Source organism: Coregonus clupeaformis, chromosome 9, assembly GCF_020615455.1.
Source record: "Coregonus clupeaformis isolate EN_2021a chromosome 9, ASM2061545v1, whole genome shotgun sequence".
In the NCBI taxonomy this organism is placed as follows: domain Eukaryota; kingdom Metazoa; phylum Chordata; class Actinopteri; order Salmoniformes; family Salmonidae; genus Coregonus; species Coregonus clupeaformis.
Genome location: NC_059200.1, coordinates 27,800,482 through 27,821,718, shown reverse-complemented (window position 1 = coordinate 27,821,718; position 21,237 = coordinate 27,800,482). Strand labels below are relative to the sequence as shown.

Genomic DNA, 21,237 nt, shown 5'->3' with positions numbered 1-21,237 from the left:
CGCAGAAAATGTAGTCCTGTAATCAATGTAACCAATCCTGTAATCCTGTAATACATTTTGTATTTACCAGTCCATTCCCTCGCTCATGAACTCTTTGGATCACAAAAACATTAATGTATCATCATTAGCTAGGCTAGCTCTTTAAAATACATAAAGGTTTAGGGGCCTATCTGGGGACCTATTTGGCCTGAGAGGTTCTTTACAAATACACTGTGTTCTTATCTCCATTTGGAGTTAGCCAAAAAGTTAGATTCAAACTCTGATCACCCACTGAGAAATACTGTAGTTATATCATAAGAATCAATAGATAAAGTTAACATTCACAAACACCTGTTGCATCAACCTGGACTCAGGGGTAGACTTAACATAGTAAAGTAAATCTAGAACACTCGATTTAGTATGATATGTTACATTTCGTATGGTATGTATTCATTTGTGAATGTCCATCATCCATTTCATATTAAATGTTCTGAATTGCAATTCATACAATATGCTACGAATTGCACTTTGTACAATATGTTAAGATTTGCAAAACTATGATATGTAGTAAATGTGTAGCTATGTGGCTAACGTTAGCTAGGCAAGGGGTTAGTGTTAAGTATTAAGGTTAGGGTTAAGGTTAGGGTTAAGGTTAAGGTTAGGGTTAGGAGTTAGGTTAAAGCGTTAAGGTTAGGGTTAGAGGGTTAGCTAACATGCTAAGTAGTTGCAAAATTGCTAATTAGCTAAAATTATAATGTTGTCTGTGATTACATTTTAATAACACACAACCTTTGGGTTGCTTAGACATTTGCGTTATACGCTACCATCCAGCCGGACAAGTGCCTAGTAACCTTCTGTCTTATGTAACCATACCAAATGTAACATATCATTCTAATTTGAGTGTCCTGGATTTACATTTACTATGTTACATCTAGTCTATGAGAACAGGCTGGTTGCATTGTCATGCAGTTTACATTGCCTTTTCCAACTTCCTTTCTGTCCTATTCAACAGTGATGGTGGTGTCATGGTGAGAACTCAAGATAGGAGACTGCGCCCTCTAGTGGCAGATGGTATTTTTAATTTGGCCTACCAGTGGTACTGTCAGAGACGGAAGAAAAAGCAAGACACTCGACCCTAACCCACATTTTTTCTGATCGGAGCAGGGCCATCCTGCTTATTTTATTGAATAGAAGTTTCTTAATGCTTAGTTTGTTACGAGTGTACTGATATAAGTAAGAAACGTGACATCCCGGCAACTTTAAGAAAAAACACTTCATATAGGAGTTGTGCCTGTTGTTCACACGCATAAACTATCTTATTTGTCCACCATCTTTGGTACTACCACACTCATGGGGAAGAATGAGTGACGTGCAATGATTATGTTTTTTTGTTTTTTTATTTATGAATCTCAAATCTATTTTGTATGCATTATTTTTTCCCTAAACAACAGCTCACCCCAGTCCTAAAAACACAAAACCAGAAAGTAATTGGTGACCGATTAAGAAACAACAAATGTAAATTTTATAGTGAACTTAGTGTGACTCAGCATTCTAGCTAGACCTAAGATTTTAGATGTAAAAACTAATTATTCTATGGTTACAATATCACACAAAGAACTTCACAACAACAATCACTAGAAAACGATGACTGTGGAACTTTGAGCTGGAAACAAAGCTTACTTTTTCATGACACAAATTGCCTTATAGAAAATGTAACTTTAAGCAAGCCAAAGTATGTTTTGCAACTACATATCTCTCTTATTAAGTACGGCAATGCCTGTTCCTAATTAATGTGACATAAGTATGTAAAGATAAGAACATGTTGGAAAGACAAAACCCCAAAGTAAGCAAAGGGAGCTGGATAAGAATTTCCTTTCATCATTGGGCAGATGCCAAAATACCAGCAACAAAGTGTAAATATGGCATGATGTTGCATGTCCTCTTGATAAGGTTTAACCGCTGTTTGGAGGGAGTTCACATCATTGTCCTGTTTGAGCAGAAATCAGTATTCGAGGATCATAAATGTCTCATTAATTTGATACCATCAATCTTGTTAGGATCAAAGGGGGAATGTTCAATGTTGCTGCTCAAGCCCTGATTCTATTCATTATAAGCCATAGGCAGAATTCTACCACATTCATGACTACCTTCGTTGCTGGAAATAAAAGTAGACTACAGGCTTTGTTAATGGCAATACCTTTCAGATATAAAGAAAAGGCAGCAAAAAGTTGGTGGCATGGTACAGTTGGTGGCTAAATGTCTTGGTATGTAAGGGGTATCAGTTAGTGTGGATCTCAAGGCCAAGAGTTTACCTGCTGTAAACCTGGATGCACATGTTCAGATGGATGAGATGGCTACCAATAGGTCACTTTTCCACTCTCGCTGACTAATCCTATTCAAACATTTACATGTTGATACAAAAAAACTGTTTATTCTCTTCAAAGGAAGTTAATGTGTAAAGGACTTATAATCACTCTCACATCTAGAGTTGCAAAAATTCCTGGAACGTTCAAAAGCTTTTCCCCAAATCCCGGCTTGAGGATAGCCGGAATCAGGAGGGAATAAGCAGGAAATCCGTTTACCTCCAACCAGGATTTCTGGAAAACCAGGCAATTTATTAAAAGTTCCCGGAATTTTGCAACCTTACTCACACCACAAGTTTCATGTACGTAAGACTGAACTGGCATAAAAAAAGTCCTCTCTGTCCAGCCAATACTGCAAAAAGGACCAAAGAATAGAATAGAACACCTAGATATTATTGCTGAGGTGGGCTACCTGGGGAGATAATAGAACACTTGGCAGTGACACATTTGACAAAGTAACAGTGCTAGTGATGTGACAATGTCCTAGAGAAAGCATCAAATAAGCAAAGAAAAACGACAGTCCATCATTACTTTAAGACACGAAGGTAAGTCAATCCGGAAAATGTCAAGAACTTAGAAAGTTTCTTCAAGTACAGTCGCAAAAACCATCAAGCCCTATGGTGAAACTGGCTCTCATGAGGACCGCCACAGGAAAGGAAGACCCAGAGTTACCTCTTCTGCAGAGGATAAGTTCATTAGAGTTAACTGCACCTCAGATTGCAGCCCAAATAAATGCTTCACAGAATTCAAGTAACAGACACATCTCAACATCAACTGTTCAAAGGAGACTACTTGAATCAGGCCTTCATGGTCGAATTGCTGCAAAGAAACCACTACTTAAGGACACCAATAAGAAGAAGAGACTTGCTTAGGCCAAGAAACACGAGCAATCGACATTAGACCGGTGGATATCGCTCTTTTGGTCTGATGAGTCCAAATTTGAGATTTTTGGGTTCAACCGCCATATCTTTGTGAGACGCAGAGTAGGTAAACGGATTATCTCCACATGTGTGGTTCCCACCGTGAAGCATTGAGGAGGAGGTGTGATGGTGTGGGGGTGTTTTGCTGGTGAAACTGTCTGTGATTTATTTAGAATTCAAGGCACACTTAACCAGCATGTCTACCACAGCATTCTGCAGCGATACGCCATCCCATCTGGTTTGCACTTAGTGGGACTGTCATTTGTTTTTCAACAGGACAATGACCCAACACACCTCCAGGCTGTGTAAGGGCTATTTGACCAATAAGGAGAGTGATGGAGTGCTGCATCAGATGACCTGGCCTCCACAATCACCTGACCTCAACCCAATTGAGATGGTTTGGGATGAGTTGGACCACAGAGTGAAGGAAAAGCAGCCAACAAGTGCTCAGCATATGTGGGAACTCCTTCAAGACTGTTGGAAAAGCATTCCAGGTGAAGCTGGTTGAGAGAATGCCAAGACTGTGCAAAGTTGTCATCAAGGCAAAGGGTGGCTACTTTGAAGAATCAAAAATATATTTTTATTTGTTTAACGTTTTTTGGTTACTACATGATTCCATATGTGTTATTTCATAGTTTTGATGTCTTCACTATTCTTCTACAATGTAGAAAATAGTAACAATAAAGAAAAACCCTGGAATGAGTAGGTGTGTCCAAACTTTTGACTGGTAGTGTATATAACAAGCACAACACTGTTTATGAGCATTCTGTGCCTTCGAGAGAGACTGTTCATTCACTCCACCCCCTCACACTGACTCTCAGTCCCATCAGTGAATGGATACCTCAGTCTCCATGGTAACAACCCAGCCCACACACCCCATCCCCCTGTCCCCTCCTCTCTCTCTCTGTGATTGGAGGATTAGATGAATGGTGCCTGGATGAGAGTGAGGCTGCTATTCCCATCATCCTTTGCTCCATCCGGTTGTACGGAATCAGGCCTGTGTGTGTGCGCACAGTGAAGATCTCAGAAGAGGAGGCATGGCTACTGTGTCCTCTCACAAGCCTCCAAACTTCTTATGTCAGGGTGAGTCTCCTCTCCTTGTCCACAGTGTGGGTTCTGTCTCTGTGCAGCCACAGATGGACCCCTGCAGAGAGGCTTTTGTAGATAAAACAGATACATGTCCAGACGGAGAATGAATAGTACATCAGAGAACACCCCGGCTCTGGTGTATTTAAAGAGACAGAGCATTAATCCTCTCAGATCTGTCACGCCTTCTACAGTATATACTTACACATTTATAAAACAAGGTATTGCCTTATTTATTGATGTATTTTATAATAACGTCCTCGTTTCAATATTAACTTGAAAGGTAAATGTTTCAACAGCATGATGTATTCCTCTCTGCATGTTTTTCACATATACAGGTTTTTCAAGAGGTTTATTCTGTCTGGAATGCATTGTACATATACAGATGATGAACTGTATTGTGTTGCACATTGTCACACTTAAACAACAATGAGTGACCCCTCCCTCTACAGATTACAGTAATTTAGTACCATCAGCTCTACAAGCTGGTAGAGCACGGCGCTTGTAACGCCAAGGTAGTGGGTTCGATCCCCGGGACCACCCATACACAAAAAAAATGTATGCACGCATGACTGTAAGTCGCTTTGGATAAAAGCGTCTGCTAAATGGCATATTATATTATTTATTATTATTACTCTGTTGGAGAGGGGTCTGTTGAATGCCACGTCTTCAGCCCACCAACATTGTTGCCATTCACTATGAAATACAGCCACACAAAGCAAAAACCTATATAAAATGACTAAATTAATAGTGAATAAGCCCTCTTTAGTTGGCGTTTAAGCTATTCTGTTATAAAATGCTCCATAACAGGGGTCGGAAACAGGCAGCCTGCGGGCCAAAACCGGTCACTGAGTATTTTTTGTGCCCCCCCCAGTCTTTAGTAAAAATACAAATAAAATGCTTTTCTTTTTTTATTGGGGGGGGAGGGATTTCAGTGTAAAAAATAAAATAAAAGATGAAAATCACCAGCAAAAAAATTAATGATTTAGGAAATCTGTTCCCAAGTGTTCCCACAAATAAAAAACGAGACATATATGATCACGTCTCAATGTAATCAAGGTATGAAATTATTGTTATTTTCAAATACAACTCTTGTTGGGTTTAGTTGTGGTTAATATGTAGTGTTTAAATTATAATAATTATGTTTTGGCCCCCCGACCATCCAACCCGCGGCCGAATCAAGTTGTCTACACCTGCTCTATAATATCATTCTATACACAAGGATCACCCCATACATATAGTTTATTTCATGTTTACACAACTTTTATTTCATATTAAAGACCCAGACCTTCAGTAATTTAATAAATTTTTTATTCTTTATTTATTCAGGGAAAACCCACTGAGACCAGGGTCTCATTCTCAAGGGTGCCCTGATCACAGTAACACAAAAATCAAATACAATGTGAGACAAAACAGCAAACAATAAAATGTAAAATAAAATAAAGTACAGCACAACCCAAAACGCAAGAAAAACAGTTACATTCCTCAGCTACTAGGTCCTCAATCAACACTTTAAATTGCCTGAATGGCACCAGAACATCAAATTGTAATGGGCCTCATGGAGAGTGCGTTCCAACTAAACTGGTCAAACAGAGTGATAAGTTATGTATGCCAAGAGGTGGCACTAATCAATTCACACACATCTCACGAGACCTCACTGGTCAACATGTGATTTAATTAATCTGGATATAATGTTAAGCGCCTTTGTACAGTCGTGGTCAAATGTTTTGAGAATTACATCATTTAGCAGACGCTCTTATCCAGAGCGACATACAGTTAGTGAACGCCATGCTCTATCAACTGAGCTTCATCCCTGCCGGCCATTCCCTTCCCTACCCTGGACGACGCTGGGCCAATTGTGCGCCGCCCATGAGTCTCCAGGTCACGGCCGGCTGCGACAGAGCCTGGATTCGAACCAGGATCTCTAGTGGCACAGTTAGCACTGCGATGCGGCGCCTTAGACCACTGCGCCACTCAGGAGAATGACACAAGTATTGGTCTTCACAAAGTTTGCTGCTTCAGTGTTTTTAGATATTTTTGTCAGATGTTACTATGGTATACTGAAGTATAATTACAAGCATTCCATAAGGCTTTTATTGACAATTACATTAAGTTTATGCAAAGAGTCAATATTTGCTATTTGTTGACCCTTCTTTTTCAAGACCTCTGCAATCCGCCCTGGCATGCTGTCAATTAACTTCTGGGCCACATCTTGACTGATGGCAGCCCATTCTTGCATAATCAATGCTTGGAGTTTGGCAGAATTTGTGGGTTTTTGTTTGTCCACCCGCCTCTTGAGGATTGACCACAAGTTCTCAATGGGATTAAGGTCTGGGGAGTTTCCTGGCCATGGACCCAAAATGTTGATGTTTTGTTCCCCGAGCCACTTAGTTATCACTTTTGCCTTATGGCAAGGTGCTCCATCATGCTGGAAAAGGCATTGTTTGTCACCAAACTGTTCTTGGATGGTTGGGAGAAGTTGCTCTCGGAGGATGTGTTGGTACCATTCTTTATTCATGGCTGTGTTCTTAGGCAAAATTGTAAGTGAGCCCACTCCCTTGGCTGAGAAGCAACCCCACACATGAATGGTCTCAGGATGCTTTACTGTTGGCATGACACAGGACTGATGGTAGCGCTCACCTTGCCTTCTCTGGACAAGCTTTTTTCCGGATGCCCCAAACAATCGGAAAGGGGATTCATCAGAGAAAATGACCCCAGTCCTCAGCAGTCCAATCCCTGTACCTTTTGCAGAATATCAGTCTGTCCCTGATGTTTTTCCTGGAGAGAAGTAGCTTCCTCGCTGCCCTTCTTGACACCAGGCCATCCTCCAAAAGTCTTCGCCTCATTGTGCGTGCAGATGCACTCACACCTGCCTGCTGCCATTCCTGAGCAAGCTCTGCACTGGTGGTGCCCCGATCCCGCAGCTGAATCAACTTTAGGAGACGATCCTGGCGCTTGCTGGACTTTCTTGGGCGTCCTGAAGCCTTCTTCACAACAATTGAACCTCTCTCCTTGAAGTTCTTGATGATCCGATAAATGGTTGATTTAGGTGCAATCTTACTAGCAGCAATATCCTTGCCTGTGAAGCTCTTTTTTGGAAAGCAATGATGACGGCACGTGTTTCCTTGCAGGTAACCATGGTTAACAGAGGAAGATCAATGATTTCAGGCACCACCCTCCTTTTAAAGCTTCCAGTCTGTTATTCTAACTCAATCAGCATGACAGAGTGCTCTCCAGCCTTGTCCTTGTCAACACTCTCACCTGTGTTAACGAGAGAATCACTGACATGATGTCAGCTGGTCCTTTTGTGGCAGGGCTGAAATGCAGTGGATATGTTTATTGGGCATTAAATTCATTTTCATGGCAAAGAGGGACTTTGAAATTAATTGCAATTCATCTGATCACTCTTCATAACATTCTGGAGTATATGCAAATTGCCATCATAAAAACTGAGGCAGCAGACTTTGTGAAAATTAGTATTTGTGTCATTCTCAAAACTTTTGACCACGACTGTACAACTTTTCTCTCATGGCACAATAGTGCAAAGACCATGTGGCACATAAACAGTCTGTCTTGGAATGGAATCATACCATATCATAATGTGATTTCACATGTGATTTCAAGTTAGTTTATTAATTAATATTGGGTCCACATATGACATCACTGCAGGTCACGAGACAGGAACTATTAGCTACAGTCACAGATCGATTTCTGTGCCATAACATTGAGGACACTGGGACTTCACATAGCAAATTTGTAGTGATGCAATCAATGGCTATTCTCTCTAGACAGACGGCTTGCCTCCCACAATGTACCAATGTTCCTGCATGTTGCCTAGGTCTGGGATTCCGAGACTAATCAATGGCTTCATTTGCAAAATCTTAAAGGCCAAATACAGCCCTTTTTATATCAATATCAAATAATTTGTTGGTAACAATTAAGTACCTTATTGTAATAGTTTTCCATAAAAATTGACAAAATATCTTATGCCAATAGCAAAATCATGGCAATTCAACACGATGTTACTTGGCGATAAGGTGTTTACCTCATATCTCAACACACAGATAGACATGTTTTTGGAAATAAATGTACTGTAGATAATGAAGTATGCCCAACTATTGTGTGGGAAGCTCTTAAAGCATACAGTGGGGAAAAAAGTATTTAGTCAGCCACCAATTGTGCAAGTTCTCCCACTTAAAAAGATGAGAGAGGCCTGTAATTTTCATCATAAGTACACGTCAACTATGACAGACAAATTGAGAAAAGAAATTCCAGAAAATCACATTGTAGGATTTTTAATGAATTTATTTGCAAATTATGGTGGAAAATAAGTATTTGGTCACCTACAAACAAGCAAGATTTCTGGCTCTCACAGACCTGTAACTTCTTCTTTAAGAGGCTCCTCTGTCCTCCACTCGTTACCTGTATTAATGGCACCTGTTTGAACTTGTTATCAGTATAAAAGACACCTGTCCACAACCTCAAACAGTCACACTCCAAACTCCACTATGGCCAAGACCAAAGAGCTGTCAAAGGACACCAGAAACAAAATTGTAGACCTGCACCAGGCTGGGAAGACTGAATCTGCAATAGGTAAGCAGCTTGGTTTGAAGAAATCAACTGTGGGAGCAATTATTAGGAAATGGAAGACATACAAGACCACTGATAATCTCCCTCGATCTGCGGCTCCACGCAAGATCTCACCCCGTGGGGTCAAAATGATCACAAGAATGGTGAGCAAAAATCCCAGAACCACACGGGGGGACCTAGTGAATGACCTGCAGAGAGCTGGGACCAAATTAACAAAGCCTACCATCAGTAACACACTACGCCGCCAGGGACTCAAATACTGCTGTGCCAGACGTGTCCCCCTGCTTAAGCCAGTACATGTCCAGGCCCGTCTGAAGTTTGCTAGAGTGCATTTTGATGATCTAGAAGAGGATTGGGAGAATGTCATATGGTCAGATGAAACCAAAATAGAACTTTTTGGTAAGAACTCAACTCGTCGTGTTTGGAGGACAAAGAATGCTGAGTTGCATCCAAAGAACACCATACCTACTGTGAAGCATGGGGGTGGAAACATCATGCTTTGGGGCTGTTTTTCTGCAAAGGGATCAGGACGACTGATCTGTGTAAAGGAAAGAATGAATGGGGCCATGTATCGTGAGATTTTGAGTGAAAACCTCCTTCCATCAGCAAGGGCATTGAAGATGAAACGTGGCTGGGTCTTTCAGCATGACAATGATCCCAAACACACCGCCCGGGCAACGAAGGAGTGGCTTCGTAAGAAGCATTTCAAGGTCCTGGAGTGGCCTAGCCAGTCTCCAGATCTCAACCCCATAGAAAATCTTTGGAGGGAGTTGAAAGTCCGTGTTGCCCAGCGACAGCCCCAAAACATCACTGCTCTAGAGGAGATCTGCATGGAGGAATGGGCCAAAATACCAGCAACAGTGTGTGAAAACCTTGTGAAGACTTACAGAAAACGTTTGACCTGTGTCATTGCCAACAAAGGGTATATAACAAAGTATTGAGAAACTTTTGTTATTGACCAAATATCCACCATATCCACCATAATTTGCAAATAAATTCATTAAAAATCCTACAATGTGATTTTCTGGATATTTTTTTCTCATTTTGTCTGTCATAGTTGACGTGTACCTATGATGAAAATTACAGGCCTCTCTCATCTTTTTAAGTGGGAGAACTTGCACAATTGGTGGCTGACTAAATACTTTTTTCCCCCACTGTATATATACTATATATAGATGCTATATGCTACAGTGCCTATTCTATGCCCGTTTATTTTGTCAGTGTAATGATGCCACTTAAATGGAATGAATCACGATGACACACTGTGGCATCACACCACACACAGTTATGTTTCAGAACTTCCTGCAGGGTCGACAAAGGGACCTCATAACATGCGTTCCTGTTTGACAAAAGACCTCAAGAGTCAAATTTACGGTTTTACCTTATAAAGCTGGAGGTCTTGGACAACCTCATATGAAGATGTATTACTGGGCTGCACAACTGCGTTCACTTAAACAATGGACAGCAGACTATCCTTGTGCATGGAGGAGTACCGAAGCCACAAATGTAATACAGTATGATCTAAAACATATTTACTATTTTGGGTCCAAGGCACTGAAGAAAAAAACAGACAATCCAATGATTCTCAATTCCATTCGTATTTGGGAAAATGTACATAAATTCATGAGGTGGAAAGAACCAATATCGCCAGGCACCCCTATTTGGAATAACCCCACCTTACCTTCAGAATTTAATGATAACACCCTTAAGTCCTGGTTCCAAAATCTTAGAGAATGTTTTGTATAGTGGGCATTTTATTTTTGTTTTTGTGTTGTGTTATATGTGTTGTATGTTATAATAAATAAATAAAATATAAAATAACAAAAACGTGGAAAAAAAACTAGCCTTTTAGCAACAAAATAAATGTCTCTCAAGAATTTTGCTCAGACTGTCTGGGAGTAATCTGAGTGGGGAGGGGAAAAAATAAAAATAGCTGTCATTGGCAAAGAGGTTTGGAACTCTCTTTGTTATTGGTCTATTAACCAATTTACCTCCTGGTGATGTCACCAGGCAAGCCGAAACTCCCACCCATGCAAACCTACTGATTAGAAGGTCCTGTGTAGATTGTATTTTCAACCAGCAACTATCAAGAAATAACACTGATTAAATTTGTTCACACTTTTACAGTGTTAGTTTCATCAGCTGTTGTACAATAGGATACAAAACAAAGGAACAACTGAATTTTGACTGCACTGGGCCTTTAAGTCATTGATATAGCTAGAAACCAGAAACACAACTCATATTCTAGTAGTCCATCAATGATGACTAATATACAAAGCAGAAGTAAAAAATGATGTATGTGAACACAAACCTTACTAAGCCCTAGGCCTCTAGAAACAGGACATTCTGTCTAATGAAAAAAGTCTGGTTCTGAAAAGCATGTGCATTTGTTTTTTCATTTCCATATTTGTCACATAATCACATACATTATATAAATTAATGCAATACATTGATAAACTGAGAGCAGGGATCAGTAATCTGGTGTCCAGTCAATAGTGAATGAAGCCCCTGTCTGTTGTAAGGCAACCATACCAGGCCACGGTGTCAACTGGAACCATGTGACCCTTCTTCTTCAGTTTCAGTTGGACAACCAGATCCCAGGTTAGGTCTGAGTAGTAACACTGGAAGATAAAGCACACCAGCCAGTAAACGATTGACTTTTGTTAACCTATTGCCCTGGTCTTGATTCGATGAGACAGTGCCCCACCCCCCGCCCCGCCCCCCAGGCTGTCCAGCCTATGACAATGATCAGTGTCAGGCCAAGGGTTGCCCTTACCTTTATTCTCATCCAACATACATTTACCACAGAAACCGTTTTTGTCATTCTGCTCGGGGGAAGCAAGAGAGGTGCATGTATGACACTGCAACAGAGACAGGGGAGACAGAACTAGACAAAAGTAGAGAGAGAGAGAGAGAGTGAGAGAGAGAGAGAGAGAGAGAGAGAGAGAGAGAGAGAGAGAGAGAGAGAGAGAGAGCGTGTGACACTCACATGTTGGCTGTGAGTGTGAGGGACAGTACAGATAGCAGTGATTCTTTTCGGGTATACCTGAGGATACATGTACCTGACTATAAAACTTTGACACCCAATTTGCATTCCTCTTTGGGTTGGCAGAACACAGTGTGGGTGAGTTATTGTTTTACCTCAGCCTGAACGTTGCTAGAATAACAAGTAGCCTAAGATTATAACCTACAGTATGTGTGACATTTCATGCACTTAGATGTTTTAATACAGGTATAGAATAGCATTTCGAGGAGAGAGTGTTAAAAATAGTGTTAAAATCTGGAGTGTCTACCAATTTGATTTTTGACCTAAAATTGCTATTACTATTTGAGTCCCCTTAGTGCAGTTAGTGCTGTACATGAGGGGTGGGTGTTGACTTTGGCACACAAAGCAAAAACAGGAATTAAAGCCCATCAGACAGCTGTAATGAGGCTAGGATGGGGCACAATGATAATACTTGATCTTCTGTTTACTGCTACTGTAAGGGGTTATCATCCTAGTTATCATATACTGTATAGTTTAGTGTTTCTGAAGACATGATGTGTCACGCCCTGGCTCTGGGGACTCTTAAATGTTGAGCCAGGGTGTGGATTTTCATTGTTTAGTTTTCTATGTTTTTGTTCTAGATCGTGTTGATCTATGTTGGCCAGGGTGGTTCCCAATCAGAGACAGCTGTAGCTCGTTGTCTCTGATTGGGGACCATACTTAGGCAGCCTGTTGGCACCAGTTAGTTTGTGGGATCTTGTTCCGTAAGGTTTGTTTTGTGTTAACCTAGGACTTCACGTATCGTTTGGTTTGTTGTTTTGGTTCGTGTTCAGTACAAATAAAATGTACGCTTATCAAGCTGCGCCTTGGTCCGTGTCTTCAGTCAACGATCGTGACATGATGAGACATGATCGGCTCTATGGTGAATGTCTGGATGACCCATTCATCTCAATCTAGGGATGTTCAGATTGTCCACAGCGGGAAACGTTTTTTTTTTTTCTTCACAGATATTATTAGAGGCATGCTTTGATACTTCCGGTTAGGTCCCATTTAAGATTTATTGGAGTTTTATATGATAATGGCCCTCCTGTAGCTCAGTTGGTAGAGCATGGTGCTTGCAACGCCAGGGTTGTGGGTTCGTTTCCCACGGGGGGCCAGTATGAAAAATGTATGCACTCACTAACTGTAAGTCGCTCTGGATAAGAGCATCTGCTAAAAATGACTAAAATCTAAAAATAAATAATAATAATAATAAATATTTTAAACACTTTTCAAGACACACAGTTACATCACATACACAAGCTAATCAGCAGGATAAAAAGTAATACAATCCCTCATTAATATAAGCAAATATAAAAGTACATACAGTGCCGTGAAAAAGTATTTGCCCCCTTTCAGATTTTCTCTATTTTTGCATATTTTTTACACTGAACATTATCACATCTTTTAAAAAAACAACTAATATTACATGAAGGGAACCTGAATGAACAAATAACTCAACATTTTGATACGTATTTAATTTATTTAATAAACATAGTTATGCAACACCCAGTGCCCCTGTGTGAAAAAGTAATTGCCCCCTTACACTTAATAACTGGTTGTGCCACCTTTTGCTGCAATGACTGCAACCAAACACTTCCTGTAGTTTTTTATCCCACTCTTTTGGCCCACTCTTCCATGCAGAACTGCTTAAACTCAGCGACATTTGTGGGTTTTTAGAGGATGAACTGCTCTTTTCAGGTCCTGCCACAACATCTCAATCGGGTTTAGGTCCAAAACTTTAAATGTGTTGCTTTTCAGCCATTCTGATGTAGACTTGCTTGTATGTTTTGGATCATTGTCTTGTTGCATGAACCAGCTGTGCTTCAGCTTCAGCTCACAGACAGATGGCCTGACATTCACCTTTAGAATTATTTGATACAGAGCAGAATTCATGGTTCCTTCAATGATGGTATGTCGTCCAGATCCTGAGGCAGCAAAGCCTCCCCAAACCATCACACTACCACCAACATGCTAGACCGTATTACTGTGGAATGTAGTGTTTGGTTTTTGCTAGACATAAAGGGAACCATGTCGTCCAAAATGTTCCACTTTTGACTCATCTGTCCATTGAACATTCTTTCAGGAGTCTTGACGATCATCCAGGTGCTTCCAGGTGCTTTTTGGCAAACTTCAGTCAACTTTTTGGATGACATGACCCATGTTATGTCTGGTGAAAACCAAACACTGCATTCTGTAGTGTGATGCTTTGTGGATGCTTTGCTGCCTCAGGACATGGACGACTTGCCACCATTGAAGGAACCATGAATTCTGCTCTGTATCAGAGAATTCTAAACGACAATGTCAGGCCATCCGTCTGTGAGCTGAAACTAAAGCGCAGCTGGGTCATACAGCAAGACAATGATCCAAAACACACAAGCAAGTCTACATCAGAATGGCTGAAAAGCAACACATTTAAAGTTTTGGAATGACCTAGTCAAAGTCCAGACCTAAACCTGATTGAGATGTTGTGGCAGGACCTGAAAAGAGCAGTTCATGCTCAGAAAACCACAAATGTCATTGAGTTTAAACAGTTCTGCATGGAAAAGTGGCCAAAATTCCTCCACAGCGATGTGAGAGACTGATCAACAACTGCAAGCGTTTGGTTGCAGTCATTGCAGCTAAAGGTGGCATAACCAGTTATTGAGTGTAGGGGGCAATTACTTTTCCACACAGGGGCATTGGGCGTTACATACAGTGCATTCAGAAAGTATCTTACCACATTTTGTTACGTTTCAGCCTTACTATTCTACTATCAATCTACACATAATACCCCATAATGACAAAGCGAAAACGTTTTGTTTTTTTTGAAATGTTTGCTAATTTATAAAAAATTAAAAACAGAAATACCTTATTTACATAAGTATTCAGACCCTTTGCTATGAGACTCGAAATTGAGCTCTGGTGCATCCTGTTTCCATTGATCATCCTTGAGCTGTTTCTACACCTTGATTGGAGTCCACCTGTGGTATATTCAATTGATTGGAATTGATTTGGAAAGGCACACACCTGTCTATATAAGGTCCCACAGTTGACAGTGCATGTCAGAGCAAAAACCAAGCATGAGGTCGAAGGAATTGTCCGTAGAGCGCCGAGACAGGATTGTGTCGAGGCACAGATCTGGGGAAGGGTACCAAAAAATGTCTACAGCATTGAAGGTCCCCAAGAACACAATGGCCTCCATCATTCTTAAATGGAAGAAGTTTGGAACCACCAAGACTCTTCATAGAGCTGGCCACCCTGCCAAACTGTACAATTGAGGGAGAAAGGCCTTGGTCAGGGAGGTGACCAAGAACCCGATGGTCACTCTGGACAGAGCTCCAGAGTTCCTCTGTGGAGATGGGAGAACCTTATAGAAGGACAACTCTCTGCAGCACTCCACCAATCAGGCCTTTATGGTAGAGTGGCCAGATGGAGTTTGCCGAAAGGCACGTAAAGGACTCTCAGACCATGAGAAACAAGATTCTCTGGTCTGATGAAACCAAGATCGAACTCTTTGGCCTGAATGCCAAGCGTCACATCTGGAGGAAACCTGGCACCATCCCTACATTGAAGCATGGTGGTGGCAGCATCATGCTGTGGGGATGTTTTTCAGTGGCAGGGACTGGGAAACTAGTCAGGATCGAGGGAAAGGTGAACGGAGCAAAGTACAGAGTGATCCTTGATGAAAACCTGCTCCAGAGCTCTCAGGACCTCAGAATGGGGTGAAGGTTCAACTTCCAACAGGACAACAACCCTAAGCACACAGCCAAGACAACGCAAGAGTGGCTTCAGGACAAGTCTCTGAATGTCCTTGAGTGGCCGGAGAGACCTGAAAATAGCTGTGCAGCAACACTCCAACCTGACAGAGCTTGAGAGGATCTGCAGAGAACAATAGGAGAAACTCCCCAAATACGGGTGTGCCAAGCTTGTAGCGTCATACCCAAGAAGACTCGAGGCAGTAATGGCTGCCAAAGGTGCTTCAACAAAGTACTGAGTAAAAGGTCTGAATACTTATGTAAATGTGTTATTTCAGTTGTTGTTTTTTTATTCATTTTCAAAGATTTATAAAAAACTGTTTTTGCTTTGTCATTATGGGGTATTGTGGGTAGACTGGTGAGGGGAAAAAAACAATTTAATCCATTTTAAAATAAGGCTGTAACGTAACAAAATGTGGAAAAAGTCCAGGGGTCTGAATACTTTCCGAATAGGTTCTCACAACTAATAAAGCCCTAATATCACGCAAGCCATTTTAGCATTTGAATGCTGAAGGTGCCGCGCAGATGTGCAAGAACAGGCCGTCTACCTCGTGTTGGTCAGCGCGAGAAGCTGGGCATAGTGCGCAGTTTGACTACAGTAGGCTACTAATATTGCCTGGGGTTGTTCGGCATGCAAAATGACTTGTAGATCAATGACTGTCAACACAGTTACATGCTTAGTTCGACACTGAATGAGGGGACGCATCAGTTGTCACAAAAGATTAGGTATTTTTGGAAGGAAAAAATAATGTAATATGAGCAACCCAAAAAAAATTTGAACCTGCTATTTGTAACGTTTGAATTGATTTTCTGACTGATGCATGCTACATTTGGATCAGTTTGGGGTCTACTGGACCGATGCACTAGTATCTTAAACATTTGAATCGGGGACCAATGTGTATCAGTGAATCGTTACATATTTTTAAAAACATCACACTGATTTTATTTATTTTAAAACATACTTGCAGTGAAGCCGCTCAACATTTACATTACATTCAGTCATCTAGCTGACGCTCCCATCCAGAGTGACCCACAGCAGTATCAAAATGTTGTATTATTTGTTCACTCAGGTTCCCTTTATCTAATATTAGGTTTTGGTTGAAGATCTGATAACATTTTGTTTAAAAAATATGCAAAAATAGAGAAAATCAGAAAGGGGGAAAATACTTTTTCACGGCACTGTAAATGGACTGTCAATACATTGTCTGTGTTTGTCTTTGGATTGAGGGGCAATCTGAGATGGGTTGACAGATATGGTCCTTGAGTAAGTTTTTCCATTGCCACTGTGCTGAACATCACTGTGTAATATTGAACTGGATGTGGGAGCACATCAACAGCAGGTTCTATGAGGATGGTCTAACTTATCTCTCACATATGACGACATGTTTATTGCTTTTCAATGTATTCATGTTATCCATACAGTGAAGCTGTTTTCACTCAATTACTTACAGTTTCATTTGTCTACTCTACACTACCCATCAAAGTTTAACGAGCAAACTATGTGAGTGATGTAACACCCCTTGAATTCAAATGCTAGCTTGGAAGTTGCTGTGTTTAATCATTGTTTCCTTTCAGGGAGGAAGCACTATCTTAATGATCAAAGAGTGCCATGATGAGTGAAGATTCTCTGTCTGATTCATTCCAGAAGCACGGCTAAGCGCCACACCACCACCACCACCACAGCCCACCACTTCTAGAGGCCATGGAGGAAGCCAAGGTCACAGAAGTTCCCCACCTGGAGCGGAGGGTCGGGAAGCGGAAAGATCCCATGGCCATCCTGAAAACCAAGCTGAGCAGTAGCCTGTCCTGCTCCGTGCCCAGGGTCAAGACTACCCTGACTGGGTTATTCCCTGTGGTGCTCTGGCTGCCCAAATACAAGCTGAAAGAGTATATCTGGGGTGATCTAATGTCGGGCCTAGTCATAGGCATCATCCTGGTCCCTCAGGCCATCGCCTACTGTCTGCTGGCCGGAGTAGACCCCATCTATGGCCTCTACACTTCCTTCTTCGCCAACATCATCTACTTCTTCATGGGGACCTCCAGGCACGTGTCTGTGGGCATCTTCAGTCTGATGAGCCTTATGGTGGGCCAGGTGGTGGACAGAGAGGTGTATATGGCAGGGTTTGATTTGGATGACACCAAAACAGATGGAATCTTGAATGTGACAGGAGACTCAGACAGCTCAGCAGTCAACCTGACCATGGGGGCCTTCGGCATGGAATGTGGGAAAGAATGTTATGCCATCAGTATCGCAGCAGCCATGACGTTTTTGGCTGGGATTTACCAGGTACAATTTCAATTCAACCACTCTGATTCAGCACTCTCAAAACTGCTTTAAACATTTTGTGAAACAGAAGTAACGATTACTCCTGAAATTATTTGACTTGATTAAACACTCATGTCATAAACATTTATATATCACCTACAGATGTAGGATCTTAATTTGAACCATATTTCCAAAGCAGAAAATAAATCCTGCAGCAACAGGAAATAATTATGTAGATTATAATTAATGGGAATTTATTGTAGGATTTGATCAATTCTTTGTTAGGGCAAATCAAGTCTGACATTTTTACGTGGAAGTTACAAACTTTAGAAGCCTTTTATAGCCTTGAATACAAGTTTGCATTTCCTGCTGTACAGGAAAGTTCTCAGCAACAAAAGAGTGATCAAACTAAGATCCTACATCTGTACATCAAAGATGACTGTGCTGAATATATTGACCTTCAGATTAGTTGAAATGACCTATCTGATAAAAATGGTTGTGTCCTTCCAGGTATTGATGGCTGTGTTCAGACTGGGCTTTGTCTCCGTCTATCTCTCTGCTCCCATGCTGGACGGCTTCGCCACCGGTGCCTCGTTCACCATCCTCACCGTCCAAGCCAAGTACCTCCTGGGGCTCAAGATCCCTCGCCACCAGGGCTACGGAACTGTGGTGGTCACCTGGATCCACATCTTCAGCAACATCCAGAATACCAACTACTGTGACCTCATCACCAGTGCCATCTGCATCTCTGTCCTGGTGGCGGGGAAGGAGCTCCAAGAGCGCTACAAGGACCGTCTTAAGATCCCCCTGCCCACAGAGCTGGTGGTAGTGGTGATCGCTACACTGGCGTCCCACTTTGGAGACTTTCATGGATGGTACGACTCCAATGTCTCTGGGGCTATCCCCACAGGCTTCATCCCCCCTAAGGTGCCCAGTTTTGGGTTGATGCCCCGGGTGGCCTTCGACGCCATCCTACTGGCTGTGATCAGCTTTGCCTTCACGGTTTCCCTCTCTGAGATGTTTGCCAAGAAGAACGGCTACACCGTCCGCCCCAACCAGGAGATGATGGCCATTGGTTTCTGTAACATCATCCCTTCTTTCTTCCACTGTTTCACCACCAGCGCTGCCCTGGCTAAGACTATGGTGAAAGACTCCACAGGCTGCCAGACTCAGGTCTCCAGCATTGTGAGTGCCTTTGTCGTTCTCCTGGTCCTGCTCTTCTTTGCCCCCCTATTTTACTCCCTCCAGAAGTGCGTCCTGGCCTGTATCATCATCGTCAGCCTGAGGGGCGCTCTCCGTAAGTTCAGAGACGTGCCCAGTATGTGGCGCGTCAGTAAGATGGATGCTGTCGTCTGGATGGTGACGATGAGCGCCTCAGCTCTGATCAGTGTGGAGATGGGGCTGGTGGTTGGGGTAGTTTTCTCTATGCTCTGTATCATCGTCCAGACCCAGAAGCCCAAGGTTTCTCTGCTGGGACAGATCCATGACACTACCCACTACGAGGATATGGAGGAGTATGAAAACCTAATGTCTCTCCCTAAAGTGAAGATCTTCCGCTTCCAGGCCCCGCTGTACTATGCAAACAAGGACTTCTTCCTGAAGTCGCTGTACAAAGCCGTGGGCGTGAAACCCTTCCTGGAGATGACCAGGAGGAGGAAAGCAGAGAAAAAAGTGGAAACACTGGCAGCGAAGGAGGCTGGGAGAGCCGACAAGACTAACGGAGAGGTGAAGGTAGGGTTGGGGTCCAGAGAACTTGACTTCCACACGATTATCCTAGACTGCTCTGCCATGCCCTTCATAGACTCAACAGGGATGCAAACCTTCAAAGGGATCATTAAAGACTATAAGGAGGTGGGTGTCACAGTGCTGCTAGCGAGCTGTAACACCACGGTCATAGATTCTCTCAGACAAGGTTCTTTCTTTGGGAAGGCTGACAAAGACATGGAAAATGTGTCATTCTGTACTGTACATGCTGCAGTTCAATTTGCCAATGACAGGACATCATCTACATCAGAGCTCTCCAACCCTGTTCCTCGAGAGCTACCGTCCTGTAGGTTTTCGATCCAACCCTAATCTAGCACAGTTGCTAGTTGATAAACTGAGTCAAGTTAGTTAAAACTGGGGTTGGAGTAAAAATCTACAGGAGGGTAGCTCTCTAGGAACAGGGTTGAAGAACCCCGATCTACATCCATTGGTGCCGCACAGGAGGTTGGTGGCACCTTAATTGTGGAGTTCGGGCTCGTGGTAAGGCTGGAGCGGAAAAGGTGGAAGTCTATCAAATACATCAAACACATGGTTTCCATGGTTTCCAGGTGTTTGATGACATTCCAATTGTTCCGTTCCAGACATTATTATGAGCCGTCCTCCACTCAGCAGCCTCCACTGGACCAGAACCATATACTGTATATCCAAATAAATGGAAATTTAACTAAATGGCTCTGGTGTAGACTGAGACAGAAGAACACGTTTTTTTTTTACGTGAGGGAGAATGAGTAGTTGAAGAGTTAAATAGTGCGTTTATGCAAGATAATGAAAGGTAAAGTGAGCAAACAGGTCCCGTGTAGCTCAGCTGGTAAAGCATGGCGTTTGCAGCACCAGGGTTGTGGGTTCGTTTCCCACAGGGGGCCAGTATGATTTTTTTTTTTTTTTTATAATAATTGTATGCACTCACTAACTGTAAGTCACTCTGGATAAGAGCGTCTGCTAAATGACTAAAATTGAATTTTTCTCCTCACTTAGAGGCATCAAAACATTATTTTTTTATATTTTAATAGATTAATACGCTGATTAAGAATCCTGAAATTGAATAATGCCAAAAGGGAAGCATTTGGAAGGAGATTTTACTTGACTCCTCAATCAATACATAGCCTACAGCTACAGTTAACGTTATAGGAACCTATTGAACTTTTCAACAACAAAATATTCCCTTAATGTTATACTTGAATTATAAGACAAGCAAGCTTTTGTACAGTGATGACCATGTGTCAGTGATACTGTTAATGCGCTGGATGTTTTATAGGGGATTTATGATTGACCATCCAATTAATAATCAAGGGAGTATCAATCTATTTTATGTTACATTTTGAGTTTGACAAGGCCAGATTCGCCATAACATAGTACATTTCGACTTCACAATTTATTTTGTAAAACACAACCTCTGGTTACTAATCCAATATGTTACCTCAAGATTTACAACATTAGTTGAAGTTTCAGATTAACATTTGAAGTTTGGAATCTTATCAAATAATTGTTAAATTCCTATTTAATAATA

General features: G+C 41.8%; 1 protein-coding gene across 3 annotated transcripts; it reads left to right on the top strand.

Annotated features, from left to right (window-relative positions):
* The first annotated feature begins 4,260 nt into the window (after window positions 1-4,260).
* LOC121573899 (sulfate anion transporter 1-like) lies at window positions 4,261-20,591 on the top strand. 3 transcript variants are annotated; one of them, XM_041886286.1, is made up of 3 exons: window positions 4,261-4,345; window positions 17,346-17,987; window positions 18,477-20,591. In XM_041886286.1, the coding sequence occupies exons 2-3, from the start codon at window positions 17,403-17,405 to the stop codon at window positions 20,037-20,039; spliced, it is 2,148 nt and encodes a 715-aa protein (XP_041742220.1). In that variant the 5' UTR covers window positions 4,261-4,345; window positions 17,346-17,402; the 3' UTR covers window positions 20,040-20,591. The 3 variants fall into 3 exon arrangements, with proteins under 3 accessions (XP_041742220.1, XP_041742219.1, XP_041742218.1); XM_041886285.2 differs by lacking the exon at window positions 4,261-4,345 and adding an exon at window positions 11,785-12,062; XM_041886284.2 differs by lacking the exon at window positions 4,261-4,345 and adding an exon at window positions 11,785-12,062 and having other exon boundaries at window positions 17,276-17,987.
* The last annotated feature ends 646 nt before the right edge of the window (window positions 20,592-21,237 follow it).